Raw genomic sequence first — 27,359 nt, forward strand, 5'->3', positions numbered from 1 at the left:
TGTATCTTCACCACGGCGATCATCTCCTGATCCCTGATAAATATGTATTCTATCCTTGCACTGATCTGTTGGTGACTAGACTCTGAGTTATTGCTGCATTTTGTGAGCCATGTCAGGATTAATGAACTGTGTTGGTGACTAGACTCTGAAACACTGGAGACACGAACTGTGACATGGCAAAATTGTAGCTACCTTTTTCTTTATACTATAGTAGACTGCAGCTGTTTTTGAGCACTTAGAAGCATGCATATGTGCAGTCGATTGCAAAAGCCAAAGTAGGTATACACACATTCTCGCTCGACCAAATACTAGTACGGATGCAGGCAACTCTCAAGTTACGAGACACCATTTTCCACAAAACCGTATTTACTTTACGCCTAATGGTGACACTGCTGGTAGACGTCGCGAGAGAATTCACATGCTTAATTCCCCTCGGAGTTGCAACTACGGGCGGCTGGTGGTGCTGACGGGCACGTAGTGGTCTGCGCCAGCTTCTTGAGCTTGGCGATGATGGTGACCAGCTTGTTGTCGAGCCGGCTGACGATGCACCGGGGCAGCCACCCCGCCGCCGGGTCAAGCTGCACCACGTAGGTCACGATGCACGACTCGACGCCGTCGTCGTCAAGGAGCTTCTCGACGACCCACCCGGACTGCAGGAGCAGGCCCCGGCCGACAGAGCTCCGGCCCTTGGAGTCCCGCGGCAGAAGGCCCGCCGCGATCTCCTTGGGCAGCGACGCCACGGCCACCACCAGCGTGCCGTCGTCCATGGTCTGGCGCCGCTCGTACACGACGAGGTCTCGGCGGCGGAAGAGGCCGCCCGGCCGCTTGGAGGTGTCGCCGAACTTGAGGTGGATGATGCTCAGGTCGTCGCCCAGCTCCTTGATGTATGTCGCGTCGACCAGGTCAGACTCCCACTGCTGCACGTGATAACAGCAACAGCACATTGGATTGAGATAAACTTTTCACCGGAGGATAATGAAGGGTAAACACTTTTTTTTTTGAGAACATGAAGGGTAAACACATTGATCAGCTTAAATAGAGACGTTGATATTATTTTGTGTGTGTGTGTGTGTAGTGAACTACATTATTCCAGCTAAGCATAACTAGTTGTCAGGGTTATAATGCAGTGTTAGTGGACCAGCTTTTCTTGTGAGGAATATTAGCACAGTAGCTACATCCAAAACGGTAGAAGCTCAATCTACCAGATTAGGGAACAGGACCAATGGACCATCCGAACATGCATGGTGGGCACCTAGTGCCATGATCAGCGAGTGATGTACTTAAAGAGGTTAGGTATTGATCTTTCCCCCCAACTTAACTTAGTGTAATACGCATTTTTTTGTCGCATCAAATTCACGGTTTTATCACATGTCTTCCTTCTGGAATAAAAACTACTAGGTTACTTCAAAAGCATTCTATTGGAACTTTCAATATTTCATATGTATTCTGCTTAATCCCATTTTATTCATTCAGATTACTAACTGTAGTTGGAAGATGCATGTGGCTCCACATGCGCGTGGTCATATGGGGCGGCCATGTATGTCTGCATGCCGACTGCCACCGAGTAATCCCAATAGTTAATCACACATGCATGCATCTAGCTAATCATCCTCGTATGGCGTGCCCTCTGCTCGCTCTGGGATCTCGAGGTGCCAACTGCCAAATGATTTGGCTCGTACTTGTGGGCTCGCAAACTCACGCGTGCCCGCTTGCGGCTGCTCCATGTCAGATGAAAATAAGTGCAGTACTACCCACCCACAGAATCAATTACTGTCCCCCTTCACGGTTGGCCTGTGTGTGCAACGCTAGCTAGGCCGCGAATGGAATTCGGTCACGGGTGTATGCATGCCCCAGGCACGGTAGACACGCACATGTGTTGGGTTGGCAAATCACGCGACGCGTTACCGTCACCTCCGTGGCCAATTAAAGCGGTCATAACTTGTCCAGCTAGTCAAGCCAGCTGCTGCCAAAGTGTCAAGACTAACCCATCATTATTGGCAAAATCATACTCCAATAACTATACTTCTGGTTCGTGAGCCCAAATCACCCACCAGACACCTCTACAGCAAATTCTCTCAAAACAGTTATATTGTAGTACTCCTTCCGGCCCGAATTATTTGCCGCAGAAATGAATGTAGTACTATAGAAGAAGAAGAAAAGGAAATGAATATTTCACACGCGTTACCTTTGCGGCATCGACGGCGTTGGCGACGGCCATGAACTGCTCCGGCGAGACGGCGTAGAGCAGCCACCGGCTCCGGAACATCTGCCCTGTCCCCGACCGCCGCTTCGCTATCTCCACGCCGTTGCAGTACGCCAGCGTCTGCCACCCGTCATCCTCCTCGCCGCCTCCTCCACTTCCTTCCCCGCCCCGTCCAGCGCCACCGGAGTCCGACGCCGCGAGCAGCTCCTGGATGCAGCTCTCGCTAGCGTAGCTCACGTACCTCCTCAAAGAATCCTCACTTATGGACCTACAAACAAATTACAAACCCATGGCGCACATACACAAACACGATCAGGCTTGACCTTCATGTGAAGAATTGAAGATCACAATACAGGCTGACAAATTAAGAAGCAAAATGGGACATATGTCAACTGGTTAGCAATCACGCACCAAGACCTCGAGCAGACCGAAGGGGAGGAGGATGTGGGGGAGCTGCCATTGCTCATGCTTCTTCTTCTCACCAAGTTTGTGCTTGTGCCTAGGATGATGATGTTCTGAGATGAGGCAGAGAAATGGATGGATATCTATTGTTCGGCTTTCTGGTCGATGAAATGGCCGAGCTATGTAGCGAAGCTGTATTAGTAGCCTAGATGGAGCAGGTTTAGCTTTTATATATGGAGAGATTGGAGTTGGAGAGGCGAGGTTTTATGACGGAGAGGAGGAGTGAGTAGGAAACGGAGGTGGAGCCACATGCAGTGATCGTGGCACATGGAGATGTCAGTGACAGAGAGGGCGGTGGCCGGCCGGTGGCGTCTCTGCCCTCCGCCATACACCACAGGGTAAAATAAAGACAAAAGGGCACTAGGAAAATGCAAATATTTCTGTACTTTGCTCTCCAAATAATGGTATTTGTTCTGCTACCTAGGAACTTGGAACTTTACAGCATTTAACTTGATGAAGAGTTGTTGCATGTACATAACTAATTCGCCTAGTGCAATATATGGAGTACTCCTACATACAATGTCAAAAAGAAGACCTAATTTGCGCCAGAGTTGTTTGTAAGGCGATTTAGTGGTTGCATGCCGTGTATTTAACTAACCCTAGTGCAGTGCAAATGCCAGAGGTGGTAGCAGTAAGGATATATGCTTTTCCTTTGGAGATCACACAATAAAGAGATGAAGAAGCAAAGGTAGATGCCGGGGGAAGGTTTCTGCACATGGCATGTTGGCAGGACTGCTCTACAAAGGAAAGAATTGTGAGCTTTAAGAGACTGACTTAATTATGGTTAAGTGAGATTAAAGTCGTGAATAAGCGGAGAGGTTAGAGGATTGCTTTTGGGGCGCTTGTCCTTCTTTTCTGTGGGGTTTGGGGGCTATGATATGCTCTCATTGCCTATACATGTGCCAACCAAGCTCCATGGGAGGAAGTGAATATATGCCACGTCAGAACCAAGAGGACCGTCGTGACCCTTCTCTCAACTAGAATTGGTTGTCATATTAAAAGTACTTAGGAAGTATAGTAGGTGCCACATTTAGTAGCTCCCGACGTGGAAGAGGTGACGGGATATGCTTTGTACGCTGACAAGCCGTGGGACGCGTAAATTTACACACCTGCTCCCTCCTCGCCACACAAATCGACACCTAGCTCGACCGCCATGTGTGGATGCCACCTGGTTGTGGCTCCCGGACAGATCAGACGGCATCATCATTCTAGCTAGAGGCACGCATATGCATGTAGGCGAGGCCATTGGGGTACGCGATGATCATCACGGCATCGATGGCGCGTAGCCTTAATTAGCAGCACGACGCTCTTGTTGGCGAAAAGTTGAAATTAAGCCCCGAAATCTTAATTTGGTCGCTTTTCCATACGATGGTCGATCGTGAAGTAAATTCAAGCTCGGTCAGCCGTGTTGTCCTCTGGGGGCTGGCACGTACGTACTGGTACGTGATTGCGTGCCTTTGAATTGCTGGCTAGGTAGGTCGCGCCATGACTTCGGGACTTGATCGATGTAGCGATCGATTAGCCTGTTCCTTGGACTTGGGCTGTCTGCTGTGAATGCCGCACAAGGTGGCAACGGGCGTGCACCGCCGTGCGTGCGATCGTCGTAAACATGAGTTAATTAACGTGCCTAATTCTTCATTGCCTACCAAGCAAGCGCGGTACAGGTACAGCCGCCTCTATACTTGGATGACAAGCTAGTTTGTATCTGTAGGTGCATGAGGAGCTGCTGGGCATCTCCAACAGTATGTAGTTTAACCAACAACCTTTGCACAAGCTTCTAGGTGAAATAGAGAATAATCACATTTATTTTCTTACCATCTATTAAATAGCTTACATACAATCCATTGAAGTAGTTGTATGATAACTTGTTGGTTGATGACATAGACATTCTATTAATAAGACTAACATACAACCTGTTGAAGATGCTCTAACGTGGGTTCGTGCATAACGATGCAGGCCGATGGTCAACTCCACCTGCCATGCATGTGCTGCATCCTGATGCTCAATCGTGCATGGACAGCATTGGTTGACCGTCGGCCTGGCCATGCATGCATGCCTGCTGATCACTGATCAGGATGAGATTAATATATGTGGCCATGCATTGGTCAACTGTTTGCAACGAATGAAGAAAAAAGATAATAAATAAAATGCTCAGCAATACAAAAGTTCCAAGGTCTCATTTTCAACAAACAAATAAGAGCGTCTCCAATAGAGGTCCAAAAACTGCTCCGCGCGTTAAAGGCCGTTTTTTCTTTTGCGCAGAGATGCTCTAGTAGATGTTGCAAAACAGTGCGCGCGCAAAAGAATTTAACGCACATGCTTAAAAGCGTTCTTGCACGCTGCAAATGTTAGGCGCTGGACCGCGCGCTTCATAATTTGCACTACCTGTTTTTTTGGGTGCGTATTTTTGGGCATGTGGAAAATCAATATTGACCGTGGCGCGCTAAAAGTGTCACAGTGGCACTATAAAACTATTTTAGTGTTTGATATTTTTGCACCTCTGTTGGAGATGCTCTAAAGCGCCAATAGAGCTGAATATTGCTTTTGGAGCTCGGGCTCAATAGACAGTAGCTAGTGGTGGATACCAAAAATGCTAGATCTTTTTCGATAAAGGACATTTCATTGAACTAATTTATCAAAGTGATACAACCGCATCTAAAGAAGGCCCGGCCTCTGCATAATATGATGCACACAGCTAACAAGTCCAAACGACCAAAAAATAAACATAGTTTTGCAGCAAAAATGAATCAATCCAGCCTAGGGTGGGGTAGATCCTATACGGAGATTATACCGCCATCCATGGTGGGAGAAAACCTCCCTAACCGTACGCTCCAACCGTGTAGACATCATCTTAAAAATGTCTCTGTCCTTCGACTTCTGCAGGATAGACCAAGTACGGAGCCATCGCGTACATGCATGAATAACCTGCACAGGAGAAGAACCACATATATTATTAAAAACCACGTCATTCCTGTTAAGCCACAATGCCAGGCATGAGGCAGCCGCCCCAACAAGAATATGTGTAGAAAATTGTTTATCAATACCCCGCAACCAATTGCCAAACATGTTACGCGCACTACTTCTGGGGTTTAGATTTGAAGCTACTTGTACTATGGCCCATACCGCACGAGCAAATTTACACTCAAAAAATAAGTGTTTAATAGACTCATCATGTTGGCGAAAGACGCATGTCTTGCTACCTTGCTAGTTATGTCGTGCCAGAATATTTCTAGTTAAGATGACCCCTCTGCTTAAAAACCAGAGGAATATCTTCACTCTTAGAGGAATTTTTAGCTTCCACAATTTTTTTGTTATCAACAGGAACATCAAAATGAGTCATCGCATCGTACAAGGACTTGACTGAGAAACTGCCGTTTTGATACAGTTTTCATCGAAACTTGTCCGGTTCGCTTGTCAGTTGAATGTCCTCTAGACGAGAGAGTAACTCATTCCATGCTGCCAGACAAGGGCCAAAGAGGTCTCTACGAAAAGAAATATCGGGGTTTTCTTGTCCCAAAACCTGTTTGATTGTGACAAATTTATGTCTGACAATCCTGTACAAGCTAGGGTACTGCACCATAAGTGGGGTCGCGCCTAGCCAGGTATCTTCCCAGAATCGAACCTGAGAACCATCTCTAACTGAGAAAGTACCAAACTGAAAAAAGAATTCCTTGGCCTTCATGACAGCATACCAAAAATGTGAATCACCGGGTTTCCAATGAACTTGAGAAATGGCTTTGGACCCCACATATTTGTTACGAATGATTTCCTGCCATACTCCATTCTCAGTGAGTAATTTGTAAACCCATTTACTTAGAAGAGCGATGTTTTTAATCTCAAGATCTTGAATTCCAAGCCCCCTTGACTTTTAGGTCGGCATAATATAGTCCACCTAGCCCGTCGATATTTCTTAGATTCATTATCACATTGCCAAAAAATCTGGATCTAAAGTAATCCAAACGCTGAAGAACCCCTTTCGGTAAGTGGAAGAATGACAACATGTATAGAACCATATTGCTGAGGACGGAATTGATCAATATCAATCTCCCCCATAGGACAAGAGTTTAGCTTTCTAACTGGCTAGCCGTTTCGCAAGTCTCTCTTCCACATGTTTCCACTCAGCGATAGTTAAGCGCCGATAGTGAATCGGAATACCTAGATACCTAATCAGGAACTGCCCAAGTTGGTAACCAAAAATGTCAGCATACTCAGTTGCGGACTCTGCAGCGTCGCCGAAGCAGAAAAGCTCGCTCTTATGAAAATTAATTTTGAGACCAAAGAGCTCCTCAAATGCGCATAAAAGCAGCTTGAGGTTTCTTGCTTTATCTAGGTCATTATCCATAAAAAGAATAGTGTCATCCGCGTATTGTAAAATAGACAGACCTTCTTCTACTAAATGGGGAATAACACCGCTAATCTGGCCAGCCACCTTAGCCCTCTGAACGATAGCTAACATATCGGCTGCGGTGTTGAACAAAATAGGGGATATGGGTCCCCTTGGTGAAGACCCTTCTTAGTCTGAAAATAGTTGTCAACATCATCATTGACTTTGATAGCCACACTACCTTCAGAAACAAAATTCTCAACCCATCGGCATCATTTTGGTGAAAACCCCTTCATGCGTAAAGTTTGCAATAGAAAGGGCCATTTTACTTTATCATAGGCCTTTTCGAAGTCAATTTTAAGGATGACTCCGCTCAACTTTTTACGGTGAAACTCATGTACAGTTTCATGTAATACAACCACTCCATCTAGTATGTTGTTGTTGGGGAACGTAGTAATTTTAAAAAATTCCTACGCACACGCAAGATCATGGTGATGTATAGCAACGAGAGGGGAGAGTGTGATCTACATACCTTGTAGATCGACAACGGAAGCGTTTGGTTGATGTAGTCGTACGTCTTCACGGCCCGACCGATCAAGCACCGAAACTACGGCACCTCCGAGTTTTAGCACACGTTCAGCTCGATGACGATCCCCGGACTCCGATCCAGCAAAGTGTCAGGGAAGAGTTCCGTCAGCACGACGGCGTGGTGACGATCTTGATGTACTACTGCTGCAGGGCTTCGCCTAAGCACCTCTACAATATTATCGAGGACTATGGTGGCTGGGGGCGCCGCAGACGGCTAAGGAATAGATCACGTGGATCAACTTGTGTGTCTCTAGGGTGCCTCTGCCTCAGTATATAAAGGACCAAAGGGGGGGAGGCGACCGGCCAAGGAGGGCGCGCCAGGAGAGTCCTACTCCCTCTGGGAGTAGGATTCCCCCCCCCCCCCCCAATCCTAGTTGGAATAGGATTCGCGGAGGGGGGAAAAGAGAGAGAGAGGCCGGCCCCCTCTCCTTGTCCTATTCGGACCAAGGGAGGGGAAGGGCGCGTGGCCCATGTAGGGCTGCCTCTTCTATTTTCCACTAAGGCCCATCATGGCCCATTTAGCTCCCGGGGGGTTCCGGTAACCTCCCGGTACTCCGGTAAAATCCCGATTTCACCGGGAACATTTCCGATATCCAAACATAGGCTTCCAATATATCAATCTTTATGTCTCGACCATTTCGAGACTCCTCGTCATGTCCGTGATCACATCCGGGACTCCGAACAACCTTCGGTACATAAAAATGCATAAACTCATAATATAACTGTCATCGTAACCTTAAGCGTGCGGACCCTACGGGTTCGAGAATAATGTAGACATGACCGAGACACGCCTCCGGTCAATAACCAATAGCGGGACCTGGATGCCCATATTGGCTCCTACATATTCTACGAAGATCTTTATCGGTCAGACCGCATAACAACATACGTTGTTCCCTTTGTCATCAGTATGTTACTTGCCCGAGATTCGATCGTCAGTATTCCAATACCTAGTTCAATCTCGTTACCGGCAAGTCTCTTTACTCGTTCCGTAATACATCATCCCGCAACTAACTCATTAGTTGCAATGCTTGCAAGGCTTTAAGTGATGTGCATTACCGAGAGGGCCCAGAGATACCTCTCCGACAATCGGAGTGACAAATCCTAATCTCGAAATACGCCAACCCAACATTTACCTTTGGAGACACCTGTAGAGCTCCTTTATAATCACACAGTTATGTTGTGACGTTTGGTAGCACACAAAGTGTTCCTTTGGCAAACGGGAGTTGCATAATCTCATAGTCATAGGAACATGTATAAGTCATGAAGAAAGCAATAGCAACATACTAAACGATCGGGTGCTAAGCTAATGGAATGGGTCATGTCAATCAGATCATTCACTTAATGATGTGATCCCGTTAATCAAATAACAACTCATTGTTCATGGTTTGGAAACATAACCATCTTTGATTAACGAGCTAGTCAAGTAGAGGCATACTAGTGACACTTTGTTTGTCTATGTATTCACACATGTATTATGTTTCCGGTTAATACAATTCTAGCATGAATAATAAACATTTATCATGATATATGGAAATAAATAATAACTTTATTATTGCCTCTAGGGCATATTTCCTTCAGTTGTGTCCTTGCATAAACGTTGTTTGAGTGGGTTTGACCACATGGTCAGCCACCCTGTTCAACCAATTTGTGGCAACCTTCATAAAGATTTTAAAGCTGACGTTTAGAATGCAAATCGGTCGATATTGTTGAATACGACTAGCCTCCTTAGTCTTGGGAAGTAGAATAATTTCCCCAACGTTTAAACGGGCAATATCAAGGTTTTCGGTATGTAGTTGGTTAAACAACTGAACCAAGTCCACCTTAATCATATCCCAAAAAATATTGATAAAACTCCACCGGAAAACCGTCTAAACCAGGGGCCTTGTTGTGTTCCATTTGAAACACTGTGGTCTGAATTTCCTCCTCAGTTAATGGAGAGGTTAAAAAATCATTTTCCGCCTCCGAAACTTGAGGGATGTCATGAGTATGAGACTCATCTAGTGTAAAGGAACTTTCAGCTGAAGGTCCAAAAAGCTCTTTGTAGTACTTAGTAATAAAGTTTCTGAGCGGCACATCCCCCTCAATACATCCTTCGCCCTGGTCAAGAGCGAAAATTCGTTTCTTTCTATGCCTTCCATTGGCCATCATTTGAAAGTATTTCGTATTATCATCATCTTGAACAAGCGAGTCGGCCTTGCACCGTTGGTACCATTTAATCTCTTCCTCGCGTAAAAGGCGGGCAATATGCTAATTTAGATGGCTTTTTTGCTCAACCTCAACAGCAGAAAGGGGCCTCACCTCCGCAATTTTATCGATGGCATCGATTAAGGTAGATAGTCGCAACTTATCCTTTTTGTATATGCCAGCGGTATGTTTAGCCCATCAACGAAGGAATCGACGCAAGGCGCGAATTTGATTATTCCATCATTGAATGGGCGTGTTACCCCGAGGTTGACGCGCCCACACCTTCTTAACCAGATCATGGAATCCGTCTCTAGTGAGCCATCCCAGTTCGAATTTAAACTGTGGAGTTTTAGAGCTTGGAGTTGTTTGACCAAAACCGGTTAGCAATGGAGCATGATACGATAAGGCCTAAATTCTTTCTAGCACCCGTACCGAGGCAAGGGGATATTTATATACCCAGTCGGTGGTTTACTAGTACCCGGTCAAGTTTTTCGTAAGTTGTAATAGATCGCTTATTGGCCTAGGTGTACTGACGACCAGACATAGTGAGCTCTCGTAGGTCCAAGTTGTCAATAACAACATTAAAGAGGAAAGGCCATCTAGTGTCAAACCGATCATTTTTTTTCGTGCTGGTATTGAAGGATATTGCAATCCCCCCTATTAACATGGGGTGAGGATTATCCCGACAGGTATTAACCAGTTCCTTAAGAAAAGCGGACTTAAACTCCTCTTGAGCGGCACCATATACAACCACCGGGCCGGGCTCCAAAGGAAGTTGTCAGACTTGTTGCGAAGGTGAAATTTGATGTGATATTCACCCTTCGACGTGGACAAAAGTTCCAGGTATGTCGAGTGGATGCCAAGCAAGATTCCACCTGACCTTCCGGATGGGGGTAAGACGTGCCATACATAATCATAACCACATGAAAAGTGGGCAAGATCACGTGTCTGGAAGTCACGTTTACCCAACTCAGTGATGGCCACAAAGTCCAACACATGATCCCTTACACAGTCGGCAATATGTTTGTGTTTAGCCAAGTCATCATGACCTCTACTATTCCAAAACATGCCTCTCATGATGAACCATTTTTATGTTTAGATACCTTCGCCCTCTTAGACGAGCGCCCTCTTTTTTTCGTTGAAGTGGACTTGTTTTTTCATACAGACGCGACAAGCCCTCAAAGCATAGTGCCGCGTACCCTATCATCCAAGTCTACTTCAGTCGTGTCTTTAACCAGATGGGAAAGAAGCTTGCCATCATGATTGGCATCGGCATCCTCATCCTCCTCATCCGACACGAGAGGGTCAGAATAAGTCGACAACTTAGGAGCAACCGTAAGCCGGTCAAACTCCATTTGTTTAAAAGCACTAACAGAAAGTTCTACCTCTTTCTCATTACGTCCCAATGAAACTCCAAGGCTAGTAATATTTGAAGAAACTCTGGAATTATCAAAGGACAAAAAAGATTTACGAGAAGGAGTACCTCCGAAGTCGAGGTTGCGGGATGCCGTCCTACGCATGGCCTTGGTCAGGGAGTCCTCGTCAGTAGCTGCTGAACCATCAACACCAACAGAGTGACGACCGCTGCGCCTCATCGGTAAGGGTGTGAAGTCAGCTGTAGTTGCGGTCACCGCGCCCTGGAGTGGTGGGGTAGAAGGGCGCGACGGAGCTAGATAAGACCAAGAGGGTTGCACCGCAGCCCCCGATCCCTCGAACGATGGTGACAACGTGGGCGGCGTCGAAGCCCCGGGCGTCGTCGCCCCTGGAGGCGTCGAAGGCGTAGAAGACAATCCTCGCAGCTCCGCCATCGCTGACTCATGGTCAGTCCGAACCGACGGTGAGAAAATGACTCCCCACCGAGCTGATGATGCCGGCATGGGTGACAGTGGTAGGGTCGGCGACGAAGAGGCCACAACAAGTGCCTTCTCCTGAAGGCTAAGCCATACCTGGGATCCGTCATCTAGGCGAGGCGGTGCTGCCACTAGTGACGCAGCCCGCGGCGCTAAAATGCTAGATCTACAAAAGAATTTCGAGTTAACCTACGTAATTTCCTTCCCCACTAATCAAAAGCCACACCCCTCCCCCCCCCCCTCCAAATTTTAGGATGGCCCCGTGGCCCCAGCTAATGACCAATAAAAAACTGCCTAATCACCCTGTAACAGCCTCACTACGTAATCATCACGTAGGTGTAGCAAAGCTCAGGCCTCCAAAAGACACCATGGTGGTTCTGTGCCAAATACTGGTTTGAACAACTATTGAAGGATCCATTTGCAAGATGGAACTTGGATCACCATTTTGTATCCTATGTGAAACTCTTGTTTTGGCCTTCATTAGTCGGACACAACAACAATGAGCTTGTATTGTTACCTTGTTGAAGAGTTGTCTCCTTGGCATTGTTCTATCCTTGATTGACTGGTCTTCGCATTCAGGATGAAAATACTTGTCCTAGACATCTATGGTTGGACCCGGCGATAGTGGGGGGAGGGTGTTATCCTTTCTTGAAGGCGTTCTTGAAGGCAACTTAATCATCATTTTGTCAATAGGTGAGGACAGAAAGATAACTCGTTTTTCTTACAAAGTTGCATGTTATTTGGGTTTAGCAACAAAAATATAAAATTGTCAATAGGCGAGGGCAGCAAAGTAAACTTTTTTCTTCTTATTTCAACTCAGTTATGGTTTTGTGCATCAATAGATGCAGAGGCTCGGGCATAATCTCTTTTCTGGAGAAGCCTAAACAAGTAGTTATATTTCGAGGATTTTGCTTGGTGTGAACAATGTATCAGCTCAGACTGCCAGGAGAAGATCTCGCACATGACACCATTCATCAATCATATTGGTTTATTCTCCATAAATCCAGTGCTGCTGGACGACTGCTGGTCCATCGGCATGCATCTACTTAGCCGGTGCATCAGTTTACTGTTTGACCAGACAATTTATTCTCCTCCACAACGGTATGCACGCTTTAATGTATGAAACAGTTGATTGACTATTGATTGGTCTACTGCTCCGTGATCTCACAGTGTTCATGGCAGCATCATGTGGCGCGCAAAAATAATTAATGCATGGCAGATCAGGAGACTGAGGTGGTGACTCTGACACTGACGAGCTGGTAACATGAGAAGTAGTGGCCGAGGCAGGCTCCATCTCCCAGCAGAGGATCACCCAATCAAGACAAGTGACAGCAAACGGCAACCAATCTAGCATCGACGGTTGCAGTCTGCTATCGAAAACCATTATTTGTTTCTGCCGACCTGAGACCGGAGTTATCCAAATCCATCAGCACGAGAACAGACTGAAAAGAGCAGCGATGAGCCTTGTTGGATAGGAGTATCGATGTCGAGAAGACCAAGAGAAAAAAAGGCCGCTCGCTTGTTCACTCACCACTCCTCACCGTACAGAACTAAGAGCATCTACAACAAGCGATTATCAAATCCGACATCTTATACCGGTCAAACGCCGACCTTCAAACCGTTTGGATACGTCCGAACCGTGCAGTTTAGATGTGTTGTGCCATCCAGCATGGTTCTGTATTAGTCTGTCGAGTAGTCCGAATATATTTTTTGCCGCAAACTGGAGACAAGGTGAGGGGGCCGGGGAGGCTTTGCGGGCGTCCGGACCCTTCTCTCCCGCACTTTCTTTCCGATGCATGCGCCACTTCCCGCGTTGCATCAATGCCGGCCCAGTGCACACAACGCCCAACATTGATGCTGCCTGATATGAGCGGACGGGAGGACATCGCTGACCGACGCGATCTCTCGGAAGCCACTGCTTCAATGCAGACACAACTTTCTAAGGAACCAACTCCGCCCCCTACGCCGCATTGAAGCGGCTGGCCGTCCTTCACATGGCCTGGCCGAGGCTTTATAAGTCGTGCTCCAGCATCGTCCACATCGCAATCTCCGCATCGCTCTGTTCGTCCTCCTCGTCCTTCCCTTCTTCCCTCTTCCTCCACAGCTCCAGCTATGGGCAAGTTGTGGGCCTGAGCGCTGGCAGGCGGCGGCTTCGGGGCGGGCTCCGGGGGATTGTGGCGACGGCGCCCTCGAACTCTGGGTCGTCGTCCTCATCGGCGGACGGCTCCTCGACGAAGGCGAAGATCGTCATCTCCTCCAGCAATGAGGAGGACCAGCCACCGAAACAACAGTCCGCGCCGGCGATGTAGGGCACGGTGAATACTACCATGAACAAGGAGTGCGAGCAGCACGTGAACGGCCCGGTGGCGCCACCGGGGACGCTCCTCCCCATGAAGCCGGAGCCCGCATCCCCTCTGCGCTCTCCGCCGCGCAACTGCGACGTCCAAATCGGCCGCCGCATGAAGGAGGAGCGCCTCTCGCCGCCGCGTGAAGGAGGAGCGTATCTCTCTGTCGCCCAGGTGCAAGAAGGATGAGCGACATGTTGAAAATATGCTCTAGAGAAAATAATAATTGTATTATTATATTTTCATATTCACTATTAAGTTTATGTTTCTATGCTATAATCGTATTGGTTCGTGAATATGAGATTCGGAGGAAAACCCAAATACATGTGTGGAAATATTAAACACCAAGTGATCCCTAGTCTAGCCTCTAAGACTAGCTCTTGTATTGATTGATGATCTTGTTTTCCTGATCATGAGCATTGTTATAATAACAAGGATGCCAATAATGAGAACACATTGTTACGCGAACAATGGTGTTGGATAGACCCAACTTATGAATTACTGAGAGATGTTCTCGTTGTTATGTTATCGTACTTCATAACTCGTTCACGCTTGCATTGTTCCTTAGACTAGTGGTGGATGTATAGTAAAATCCTTGGGCGGGCCAAACATGCTAGATAAAAGCCGACCTTAATAATTTTTCGATTAAGGCCCCTCAATCCTCACTATTTGGTGCTACGTTGGGCGGGCCACGGATGGGTTTTGCCCCATCGTAGCTCCACCCCTGCCTTAGACCATGGGAAATGCATATCAACGTGCTGGATGGATACTTTCGGGTTTACCACATATCACTCCATAAATGGATGTGAATACATGTGACTTACGGGTATTCCAGAAACGTATGTCTCGGTGCAATAGTTCAAGACTGGGATTTTCTTCTCTCACGGTAGAGAGATACTCTCCGGGCCCACTCGATGTTACGGTATCATTATCGACTGTCAAGACACTTGTGATGGCGAACACGGGATATCGGAACATAGACACGAGTAAAGCGAACGAAATAGGTAACGAGGATAACTTGTATAGTGATCAAGGAGTTGATCACGAGGATACCAGTAATCTCTCCTTGGACTTCGTAAACAAAGGTTCGCTTGAGAATTTCGTGAATATGCGGGAGTTAATGAGGGTGTCCAGTTCTCGCTGTTAACTACCGACGGGAAGGGGTTCTGGGTCATGTCTGCTCATTTTCGAACCTACAGGGTCACACGCTTAACAGGTTCTAGTCCTGACTATCAGAGAAATGAGAGATGAGTTAAAAGAGCACCGAAAGAGTTTCAAATAGCTCCGAAAGAGTTTCGGATGGTTTCAGAATAGTTCTAGGAATTCTGAAAAAGTATAACATGATTTTGGACAGTCTGGATCTATATATGAAAAGTTTTCGGGGTCATCAGAATGGGTTCCGAAAACATCCGAAAAATTTGAGATTTTATTTGTGGAAGGAAGTTGTGAAGGACCGTCATGAGATGACGACGCCTAGTGGGCCCCGTGGGGCCCATAGGGGGCAGCATAAAACATGTCAGGCCCTGAGGCCGAATTGGATAGGGAGTGAAACCTTCCCTCCTCCACCAAGTGAACGAGGAGAAAGATTCCCCCTCCTAGACCAGTGCCCCTCCTCCTCCTCGCACCTATATATATGCGGGGAGGGCTCCCTCTTGGAACACATTAAATCAAAGGGACCTCGCTCCCGCATAGCTCCACGCTTTCCTGGTTTAATTGGCCCAAGTGGTTAGGCTCCTGATTAGATAGGCTCTAATCTCGGTGTAATTGGTCTAAGTGAATTAGAATCCTAATTAGACGAGAAGCGCCGCTAGGCTTTCCCGCTCTCTAGTTTTCTCACTGTTCTTCTTCCCAAACGTCGAAGCTCTGCCGGACTACTACCAGGGAACACATGGATATCTTGGTGGAGTCAGCTGCTTCGACTCTCGACTCGGTGAACTCTTCTCGCGGCTGGGAGGTGTAACCTAGTTGCGGGAATCAACGGGATCATTGAGATACATCGACTCGTCACTTCTTCCACTACTCTACACCGGCGCGTGAAGGAGGAGTGTCGTGAAGGCACGCAATCACATTCACCACTACCTCAACGGCGGTGGCTGTTTGTCGTCCCGGAGTGCCCTAATGGCGCAGAAGTACGCCGATAGGGAGCGGCGCCAGCAGGACATACGCAACACGGCGCGCCAGGCGAAGTTCACAGATTCCGACATCACGCCGCCACACATCGCGGCGGACCCGGGCCTGGCATAGGCCTAGGCCCTGGACCGCTCCATGGCGATGGCGGAGACGAGCAAGCGATGTCTCCGCCGCCTCGATGGGGAGATGGCCTAGTACGGCGAGGAGTGGTATCTCCGAGATTGCCGCCGCCAACGCCTCCTCCTCCAAGGCCCCCCCCCCCCCCCCCCCCCCCCCCCCCCCCCCGTCGGTGGCTGCGGTCGCACTGTGCATGACGTAGGAGGAAGCAAAGAGGATCATCCGCGAGCGTCAGACGGCTACCAGGAAGCCTTGCCACGACGCGACCCCCTTCCGCCACCCGAAGCCCGACGACGATGATGAAGGAGACGCCAGCCAGCCCGGCATGGCCTACGAGGTCACCGTCAAGTATAGGGTAGTGTAGGGTTAGGTTCTTTTAGTTCACGGGATGAAATATCGTTTGATTTTATGTAAAAATATCCTAGTTTAAGTGAGTATCATCCTGTTTGTCGACTTTGAATCAAATTTTTCATTTTCATTAAAATTCATTTGAAATGTGACCGGACATATGTGAATAGCTTTGGATGGGTGCCTCCGACATCAGTCCCCCCCCTATCCGTTGACATATGCCAGAGCAAATTTGCGGTTCAGTGCTGGAGATGCCCTTAGACCTCAAATTCTCGCCCACACAGCCGTGTACCTCATATCTGGCATCCAAAATCCATACTACACATGCAATGTGAAAACATAGATCATCAACGAAACAAACGGACATTCAAAAAATGGACATAGAATTCGGCTGTAAAAGACACCAAAATGCACAGAAGCCACTTTACATCATCTAAAAAGATCACGAGAGTTCATTGCCAAACAGGTTCTAAAGTAAAACAACTAAAAAGCGACAATATACAACGGAGCGCAGAGCTTCTTCACCGCTTCCTCGTCGAGCCTTTCCCATTCGGTTACTGGCTTAGCTATAGGCGTTCGTGACAGCAGGGGGTCATAGGAGCCATCATCAGAGCCGTCAATGATGTCGGAGGAGGAGGAGGAGGCGATGTAGCCCTTCATCCTCAGGACGATGCGGGCCTGCTTCCGCTTGATCTTGGCAATTCTCGCCGCCTCCGCTGCTTCCTTAGCCACCTCACGCGCAGACTGCTCTAGGCCCAACCGGAGTGCCTTCCCGTTTTCCTTCGGAGCCGACGGGCGTCCGTCTCCCCATTGTAAGTGAACGGCGTAGACCCATGCGAGGAGCTCCTCCTCCTCGCTAGGCACCGCCGGCAGCCTGTGGCGGCAGTGGGAGGACTGTGCGACTGCCTCGAACGCGGCAACCCTCTCCCTTGCGGAGTGAGCTGCCCGCGGGGCGGGAATGGCCAATTCCAGTGTCAGAGCTGCGGCTGCGGGCGACACGCAAAAGAGCAGACCCGGAGCTGCTGCACATGTCCACCCGCAACCGCTCCAATGAGATGCAGAGGGCCAACACGTCCTCGTCACTGGCAGCCTCACGGAGGAACACATCCTAATCATCACCGGATCCGTCGGAGTGGCTACCGGTGCTGGACATGGCGGACGGAGATCGGAAGGTGGCGGATTGGATAAGGGAGAAGAAGAGACGAAGACCAGAGCAAAGTGAAGTAAGGTTAGCGCTCAATTCGGATGGGGTTTTTATAGGGACAGAGTGGGGTCATGATGGGCCAGTTGTGGGCCCAGCTGACATGGCGCCCCAGCGTGCCTCATATTCGCCCTACATTTGGCTGGATATGAGGGGTGTCGTATAGCCTAGACGTTTAAGGCTGATTTTTTATAACCGAGTAAATTAAAAAAAAATTAACCGGTTCCCGGTCTGTCCATTCGAATATTTGAGACCGGTTTAAAACGTCTGGCTGTGATGTTTTAACCGGCGAAGTCACGTAACAAAGAGAATTGTAGATGCCACCGAAGAAGGGCAATGGTCCACCGAGACGGCCAGTGCACCGACTCAAGTTTTATTCATCGTAACTAGTCCAAAAGTTAGTATTATCAGCGAACTCTTGGCTTCTCATAACCCTCTTTCAGGCTTTCAGCATATACTTAAATAGTAGCATAAGATACTTCTAGACAACATTGAGAAAACTCAGTCCCCATGACAGATGCCACCACAGTGTCCAAACAGTTCGAAACGTCAACTTGTTCATGAAAAATGACAAGATGGCAGATCACGCAACAAAACAAAAAGAAACTGTTGCATGATTGTAAGAGCGAGTGTGGAGAACAGAGTAACCACAGGGAACAGAGTCTGACTTCAGCCTTGTAGTTTATTTATCGAGTCTGAACCAACGGTTCATCATGTATGGCGTTGGCATGAATAGCCCTTACTACTGAAGACTAAAGATTAATGCACTATCCTATACTTCATCCGTTCCGAATTATTCGTTGCAGGTATGAATGTATCTAGATATATTTTAATTCTAAATACATCCATTTCTACGACGAGTAATTTAGAACAGAGGGAGTACATTACAAAAGGCCCAAATTACTAGAGAAACGGCACAAAACAACTGGTGCCGGCACTTCGATAATGATTAAGTTCCATTTTCTTGGAACCTTAGGTACCGGGCAACATTCGGAACCTTTTGTGCCCTATGCCAACTAGTCTTGATAGCTTCCAACAAAGCCTTCTTGTTCTTACAGACGAACTGCACTTGGTATCATAGCATAATAGAAAAAAGGGATAAGTATATTTTTCGTCCTCGAACTTTTTCGAGAGTTTAGAAATCATCCCTCAACTTAAAACCGGATAGTTTTCGTCCCTCAACTATAAAAACTGGATAGTTTTCGTCCCTAATGCCGCTTCGGGCGGTTTTAGTACGTGGTGAATAGTAACTCGGTGAACAACACAATCGAAAAAAATAGCAAAAAAAACAAAAAAATCTGAAATTTTACAGCATCAAAGAAACTCTGGTGCGCAAGACCCTTGCAAATTTTTGTGGTGTTTCAACATTCGAGCAGCTCGTGACAAACAAAAAACTATAAATATGTACGTCGGTGAACAGTAAATTCAAAAAATAGCAAAAATAAATAAAAAATTTATGAAACTTTTTGGCATCAAAGATGCTCAGGTACGTAATATGTGTGCAAAATTTCATGGTCAAATGACATACGAGGAGCTCTAGCAAAAAAACAAAATAGCGCACTTTTTCAAAAAAAAAAATGAGTCAAATTTTGTTTGTTTGCCACGAGTTCGTACAATGCCCAAACACCACGAAAAATTGCACGCATGTTGAACACCCAAGCCTCTATGATGCCAAAAAAATTCTTACTATTTTGATTTTGTTTGCTATTTTTTTGAATTTATTGTTCACCGACGTATATATTTACAGTTTTTGTTTGCTGCGAGCTGCTTGAATGTCGGAACACCATGAAATTTTGCACGGGTCATGTGCACCAGAGTTTCTTCGACGCTGTAAAATTTCAGATTTTTTTGATTTTTTTGCTATTTTTTCGATTTTACTGTTTGTCGAGTTACTATTCACCGCGTACTAAAACTGCCCGAAGCGGCATGAGGGACGAAAACTATCCGGTTTTGATAGTTGAGGGACGAAAACTATCTGGTTTTGATAGTTGAGGGACGAAAACTATCCGGTTTCGAGTTGAGGGACGGTTTCTAAACTCTCGGAAGAGTTCGAGGACGAAAATTATTCTTATCCCTAGAAAAAATGAAGAAAAAAGAACAACAAAAGCTTGCATGATTAGCAGGAATAGGACAAGAAGTGAGCAGAGATTGCCGCCTTCTCGTTTGTTCCTTCCTAACTCAAAGCGGGCAGTAAAAACCAACAGAGGGGCAGTGACAATTCCATTGGTATCTTCTGGAATGATACCAATGTGTACATTGTGAGTAGACGATTAGATTCTATTGCCAATTTGGCACTGCCGGCCTTTGGCTGTATGCATGGATGGAGCCCTGGAGTCTCTTTCAAGCATATGGCTGAATAGAGAGGAGCTAGGACAGGCAGACTTGTCTCATGATCCGTGAGCAAAGTGGCAACTTGCCCATGTTCTCCAAATTCTGCATTCTCTCATCTGGATAAGCTTAAGAGTTTCAACTGTCCTTAAAAATCCATTTTCTATGGACACTTTTGGTACCGTAGCTTATATTTTTACCTAATGTCATCGGTCAACCTCTAGTTCCAACAGGCTGACCATCTTGCCATTAGACGGTTTGGGTGCTTTGTTATATATCCCAATCTCAAGTTCTGAACTTGAATTAATTTTATCAACAAAAAAAACATTGAAAGCAACAAATTTGACAATAGAATAAGACAATTATCGTTTTTTTTTACATCAATCTTACAAAATAATGTTGGATGAAAACGAATGACATAATTTACTGCTGGAAGAAATAGATCATTGTACATAGTTTTCATCTAGAAATCTCATAGTTTCCAGTAAATCCCCAGCTTGTGCAAGATGCCAGAGACAACACCCCAGAAGAGGATCTCTCCAAATATGACGTACAGCAGAGTTCCCAGCCTTTCTGAATGCCATACATTGACAAATACATGCTTTTGGATCCAGTTAACCTGCCAAAAATAAAAGACAAACAAATTAAGCCCATGCAAATACAGGCTCCAAATGTCACTACCTTCACCGATTACTTACAAGGGTTTTATCTTGTGACTCATAGTACCATCCGTTCACGAAAGCTGCAAATATGCCCTGTGCCGCTAGGACGTACACAAGCATGGCGTTCATGCCGATCCACTCGAGGAACAAGAATGGTACTCTCAGGCCCCAGACATCAATCTATCATTGTGACAATGAAATGAGTACATCATTGGGAAAGAGCTGATGGAAGTGCAGAAATTTCATGCTCTAAGTACTTATGATAAACCATACCAGCATGTAGAAAGCTGAAAGAACTATTCCAGCCGCGCCGGCAGTGAAGCAAACGTAACTGATACTGTAGAGTTGCTTATTGATTGGAATAGCTACAGCACAAGAGCGATGGATGTAAGATTCTGAGGTCACAGTTTATAGTGATTAGTTCAAGTGTCGGAAATGGATTGTTAGGATAAGTACCTTTTGTGAAGTGAAGGAGAATGCCGAGCAAGAGGAGTGAAAAGCCCATTGAAAGCCAGTGTTTCAGTCTCTCCTTATGGGTCTAATATTAAGAAACTTTGATGTCATAGTTGCTTTTATCATAACCAAATGATACTGGTACAATGTTTTGGATAATCACCTTGAAATGGATTAGAACATGGCCATAGTGGATTCCAATTGTCCCTGATAGAATCGACGATATTGAACTGAAACGTAAAACAGGGAAAATACTTGAATAGGTGAAATAAACAAACTATATAACTAAGATTAATTCAGTGTAAGCTATGTTGGATCTCCAACCTTAACAATCCTTCTGGTTCGAATGGCGCAAGACACCATGATGGAGCATCGGCACGGAGAGGACCTGATTCGGGTGATCTAAATGTACAATCCTGAAAATGGCAATTTCAGTGCACATATTGTCAGACTTACACTTTCTAGCTTAATGTGTAGTATATCATTTATAGCTAGTAAGGAAAACTTTCTGCAGCTACTTGTACATAACAGTGAAAATAAAATCTGAACATATCAAGATTACAGTTCTACCTTAGTCCGGATCCAGACGGGCTGCGAGTAGAGATGATTAATCCCCCAGACCACCCTATCAACATGACCCACTGCATTGCAAGCCGGGTCCAGGTGACCCCTTACACCACATTGTACCTGAAAACACAAGTTGTATCAAATACGGAAATAATCAACAGGGATAGCATCCTAAGGGTTAGCTCCAAGTACCGTAAACCGCTTCCCATCATTGGCATCGCCATCCGAATGGTACACATAGCTCCAATCTGGAACATAAAGCGAGAACGTCGTGACCATGTATACGATGAACACGATGAATCCGCCTAACCTGTCGATTGTCAGAAATGACAAGAATTTTCCATCATAATCAGAGACAGGAAAAAATTATGAGTATGCAGTTTACAGTGCAGCAAGACAAGTATCAGGGAAACATTGTTGTACCATTGCCACCGGTAGGCATGGAAGATGGCGTAAGGACCGGAACGGACGGTGACAGGCCGCACCTTTATGGTGAACACCTCTATGAGGGCAACCACGAAGTACACCAAAGCTATCCTCTGATGAACCATCGTCAAATATAAGGAAAGAACTATGTTATGATTAAGACCAAGATGGATGATGAAATGAATGACAAGTTTGTTTGTTTGGTAAATATGAACCGAACCTGGAGGATGCCACACCATCTTATCACCTTCATGTCCACTCCATAAGCAAGGTCGTCCGGAGCGTGAGAGTATCCACCTACATTCGAGTTCGATAGTGTCAAATTAAGAAACATGGGTGCAAACTGAATTGTGCAAACACTCTACACATCGACTTCAAGTACCTTGCAGTAGCAGGCCCCAGAAGAGCATTTTTAGTGTTCTGACGCTGACCTTCTTCACAGCGGCACCCATGTTTGGAACCCTCTGCAAAATATTAATCCTAATGAGCATTTAAAAAAGAAATCTACATATCCACCAAAAATGTTTGGTTTACCAAATTTGCAAGAGTATGAGCACGCAGAAGTGCTTTACTGACCTTCATGGCAAAGGCGATTGCGACACCGACGATGAAGAGGAAGAAGGGCATGACAAAGTCTGCCAGAGTGCAACCGTTCCATGGCGAGTGGTCCATCCGCTCGTAAGCCCCACCGGCATCGTCCACCAGTACCATCAGCTGCACGCAAGAGACTGTCAGCAGTTCATATGCATGGTGGCTTGTAAGCATTTCGTAGCATATTTGCTTGGGAAAAAGTAATCATATGTGCATATTCGGAGGAACATAGCTAGTACCACAATGGTGAGCCCTCTGAAGGCATCGAGAGCTGCCACCCTCGTGCTCTTCTTCTTCTGGGGCTCCTCAACAACGACCAGTCTCTCCTTCTCGGTGTCATCTCCGGCTCCGGCGTGGACGACGCCCTTGCCGTCGCCATGCTCTACCTCTATGGGAACTACATCAATGGCGTGCTGCTCTGAACCTTTCTCACCGCCGGATGCCGCTATGTCCTGCCCCTTCTCCATGGTAAATGTGTGTACAACTCACCTGATTAGGTTCTAGTACTTGAAAGCTGATGAAGCATTGGCACCGAACTACTTGGAATCGTACCAGATGAGTGGAGATTCATGTATGTGGAACTTTATATACAGCTGCACAATCATAAGAATTGTCCGTCAATCTGTCCTGCCACAATAAAATGTTTAATTAGGTGCTAAATATATACTGGCACCAGCGTTGGGTTGCCGTCTTGTGGTATTTTAAGATTTAAGTTCATGTTTTCTATGAGTGCGTGCTCGTTGCTTTCCTTGTTTGCTCAGCAGGGGCTTCACGTCCTCTGATTTCCATGTGTCAAGACCTTGATTGATAACCCTTTTTATGGGCTGTACAAGTAAACAATGAGGGCACATTTGTTAATCAGGGTAAGTTCTACGCTGACAAGTGCTCCACTGACTCTTTTTTACTCCCTCGGTCTCATAATATATGCTCTTATATTATGGGACGGAGGAAGCTCTAATTTATTTACATCAATAACGACGAACTATTTTAGAACACACATACTCCATTTCAAGGAGAGAAGCATTGTTCAAAAATGCAAATTTGGCATCACCCTCTTCAGATCGGCCAGTGTAACAGCTTAGGCGTGGTTCCCGGCGCCACGCTGTTTTTTCTTTTTTCTTCAGAACGATTGATCTCTACCTTCTTCATCAATGGAAATCAGCGCCTAGCTAGCTGCTTATTTCGTCAAAATAATGACGTGATTTCCATGTTTAATTAATAGGTGCAAACGCTGTACCATCTACCATCTCTTTTCTCAATGATTCATATATGTACTAATTTGCAATTCAATACTGCAGAGATGCGTATCGGAGAATCAGTCCGTATGGAAGAGGACATGCGTCGCCGGCCGGCTCCGTTTGGATACCGCCATGTATATGTTCTTATATTGCTTGAGGGCGTGTCGCCGAAGGATGTTGTTCCACTTGGATAAAGACTGGTGATCGAATTATACGTGTGGCTGGGTTACACCGGACGTCTCCAGTACGTATACTCCAAATAATTATCAGATATTCTAAAAAAGAAAAAGGAAATACCAGATGTTGTGGACCTTGTGGTTAATGACTGTAGCACGGAGAGGGAAACGCCATTTTCGTAGCCCCGGCCGCGGGGTGTCGACTTCAAGATACTCCCTTCGTAAAGAAATATAAGAACGTTTAGATCATTAAAATAATTGTCTAAACACTCATATATTTCTTTACAGAGAGAATAGTATGTAGGTTAAAGAAAAAAAAAGTCCAATTTATGTGGAAGAACTCGCGAAATCTTTTCTATGCCGCAGCTAGTAAAGAAAGGGCCAGCGCTCTGCGCCGGTGACCGGTGCAGGGCGCAGGCATAGAACGCGGCGGCCTTCCGCACTGTGAGAGATTAAGACGATGGTAACCGTTGGATCATGCATCTGCATCATCTTAGCCTCGCCTCCCTTTTGGCACGTGCAAATCCCGCACGCACGAGGCATCAACAAAACAGCCTGCTCGCAGCTCACGTTGCGTCCTTTGCCCATGTCCGAGGACCCATGCCTAGTCGTCCTGCCGTTCTCCTAGGTGCTCACAGCATCGTCCACGTTGTGCGTCGCATGGCGCAGCCACTCTCCCCATCCGGTGGCCAGAGTTGCAGCACATACCCTTTTTTTTCCTGAATACATCATTGCATTGATAGGTAAAAATAGTAGCAGGCAACAGCTACTGAAAAACCTTTGATGAGCATGGACACGCGACACGGCGTGAGTCAGTAGGATGCGGGCTTTGTGTTGCTTCCAGATCCAGCAAGTGGTGAGCAGGGCAAGCGACATGAAGCCGTGGCACAAACAGAGCGGGGAGCCAGAAGCCGACGATGCAAGCCAATCAAGGAAGAGGACGTCCGCAGATGGAATGGCGACCGGAAGCCGGCACCAACCCAAGATCTCGTGCCATACTTGTCTGGAGAATGGGCATCAAGAGAGTAGGTGGGGCATGGTTTCCAATCCCTGGTTGCGAAGGCAGCACGTCGAGTCGTGCGGCAAGCCATGTCAGGCGAGGCGCTCCGCGGTCCAGCACTGATCTCTGAGACCTAGGCCAAAGAAGATCTTCACACAGAAAGGCGCCCATGTTCTCCAATTTAGCCGCCAGTGGGGTGCCTCGATGGAGCCATGAAACAGAGCTTGATAACAGGAGCTCGCGGAGTAGGTACCGGTCAGAGTCCACCTCCATCTGATGGAGTCAAGCAACTCCGAAAGCACAATGTGCAACAACCGTATCCACAGATGGACGTACTGGTTCAGTGCAGCGGGCCCAAGAGAACCAGCGATTTGCCGCGCCCAATATCGGTCAGATAAGGCGTCGCACATGGAGGTGAGCTTGTGACAGCCTCGAGGCACCTTCTCAAAAATCAGTGGGGCGATCTCTTCAATTGACTTGCCATCTAGCTAATGATCAACCCAAAATTTGCAAGTACGACCATCTCCAAGGGTCCAGACCGTGGAGGCCCTGAAGATATCCTGAACTTCGGGGCTACTTGGCATGTGAAGGTGATGCCACGGTCACGAGGGGTTGGTGGTCCCGTCGTAGCACATGGCAGCGCCATCGTGTCCCATGGCAGCAATGTTGGATCGTCATGGTCAACCGCTTGTAGCACCTGCCAGCCGCATTTGGAAAGTCGTCGGCTCGCGGTCGAAGCATCACAACTCACTGGTTCCAACAAAAAATAGTTCATAGTACGACGTCAAAGCATTTAGTTGCATCTCCGGTAGTCGTCCATGCAAGAAACAAAGTTCATCGATTTCCGCAAAAATGTTTCACGAGCCGCAACTCAGTTAGTTGTCAGTCCCAGTCCCCCGTCCCAACAAGAATGTTCACTGGTTCCAATAACATGGTTCGCCGATTGCAGCTTCAATAGCCACCGGTCCCAACAAAATTAGTTTGGGGCTCCCAGCACTGTGGCTTGCCGGTCGCAGCTTTGATAATTGTCGGTTGATATGTCTTCAACGTATCTATAATTTTGAATTGTTTCATGCTATTATATTATCAATCTTGAATGCTTTATATGCTATTTATACCATTTTTTGGGATTAACATATTAATTCAGCACCCAGTGTCAAATTCTTTTTTTCTTGTTTTTTACTTTTAGAAAATCAATATCAAACGAAGTCCAAATACGCTGAAACTTTACGACGATCTTTTTAGACTAGAAGGGACCCTAGAAGGTTCGGAGGAGGCCGGAAGACTTACGGGGGAGCCATGAGTTCACAGGCCGCGCCCTAGGGGGGTAGGCGTGCCCCTGAGCTCGTGACTCCCACACAACTCCGATTGACCTCATCCACCTTTATAAATTCTCAAATATCCCCAAACCAACAAAGACACCCGAAATACTTTTTTCGTAGCCGCAAGCCTCTGTTCTTCAGCAATTCCAAATGGAGGCCTTTTCCATTACTTTGTCGTAGGGGGAATCAATCACAAAGGGCTTCTACATCAACCTTGTTGTCCTGCTGATGATGCGTGAGTAGTTCACCACCGACCTATGGGTCCATAGCTAGTAGCTAGATGTCTTTCTCTCTCTCTCTCTCTCTGATCTTCAATATCATGTTCTCCTCCATCTTCTTGGAGTTGTATCCGATGTAATCTTCTTCTGCGGTGTGTTTATTGGGATCTGATGAATTGTGGATTTATTATCGGATTATTTATTGAAAGTAATTGAGTCTTTTCTAAACTATATTATGCATGATTATTGTAAGTTTGTATTTCTCTCCGATCTAAATGTTTGGTTTGGCCAACTAGATTGATTTATCTTCACTGGGAGAGGTGCTTTGTGATGGGTTCAATCTTGCGGTGTCCTTACTCAGTGACAGAAGGGGTAACGAGGCACGTACTTGTATTGTTGTGTAACGCCCCGAGACCGATGTGCCAGGTGTCTTCCAGTTATTCGTTGTCGTTGCCATGTCATTTGATTGTGTGTTGCTTTTCATCATGTCATCATGTGCATTGCATCATCTGTTTTCAAAACTTGCATCCGTCCGGGTTCCTCCAGTTCCGTCCGTTGTCCGTTCTGAGCCCAGACACACTCGTACACGCCCGTGGCATGTCCGAAATAGTATTTTATAAGTGGCC

General features: G+C 46.6%; 2 protein-coding genes across 2 annotated transcripts; both read right to left on the bottom strand.

The window, feature by feature from the left end:
• Nucleotides 1–169: 169 nt before the first annotated feature.
• On the bottom strand, nt 170–2,858 carry LOC125553570. The gene is made up of 3 exons (XM_048717338.1): nt 2,615–2,858; nt 2,186–2,471; nt 170–917 (listed from the first exon to the last, which is right to left on the bottom strand). The coding sequence occupies exons 1-3, from the start codon at nt 2,668–2,670 to the stop codon at nt 423–425; spliced, it is 837 nt and encodes a 278-aa protein (XP_048573295.1). The 5' UTR covers nt 2,671–2,858; the 3' UTR covers nt 170–422.
• A 17,592-nt stretch (nt 2,859–20,450) lies between these two features.
• On the bottom strand, nt 20,451–23,329 carry LOC125554612 (heparan-alpha-glucosaminide N-acetyltransferase). Its single transcript, XM_048718120.1, has 13 exons — nt 23,019–23,329; nt 22,765–22,902; nt 22,571–22,652; nt 22,409–22,485; nt 22,186–22,301; nt 21,955–22,072; nt 21,766–21,882; nt 21,520–21,611; nt 21,359–21,425; nt 21,199–21,280; nt 21,016–21,107; nt 20,779–20,922; nt 20,451–20,699 (listed from the first exon to the last, which is right to left on the bottom strand). The coding sequence occupies exons 1-13, from the start codon at nt 23,244–23,246 to the stop codon at nt 20,553–20,555; spliced, it is 1,500 nt and encodes a 499-aa protein (XP_048574077.1). The 5' UTR covers nt 23,247–23,329; the 3' UTR covers nt 20,451–20,552.
• Nucleotides 23,330–27,359: the final 4,030 nt, after the last annotated feature.

The sequence above is a fragment of the Triticum urartu genome, chromosome 4 (genome assembly GCF_003073215.2).
Source record: "Triticum urartu cultivar G1812 chromosome 4, Tu2.1, whole genome shotgun sequence".
Classification (NCBI taxonomy): Eukaryota; Viridiplantae; Streptophyta; class Magnoliopsida; order Poales; family Poaceae; genus Triticum; species Triticum urartu.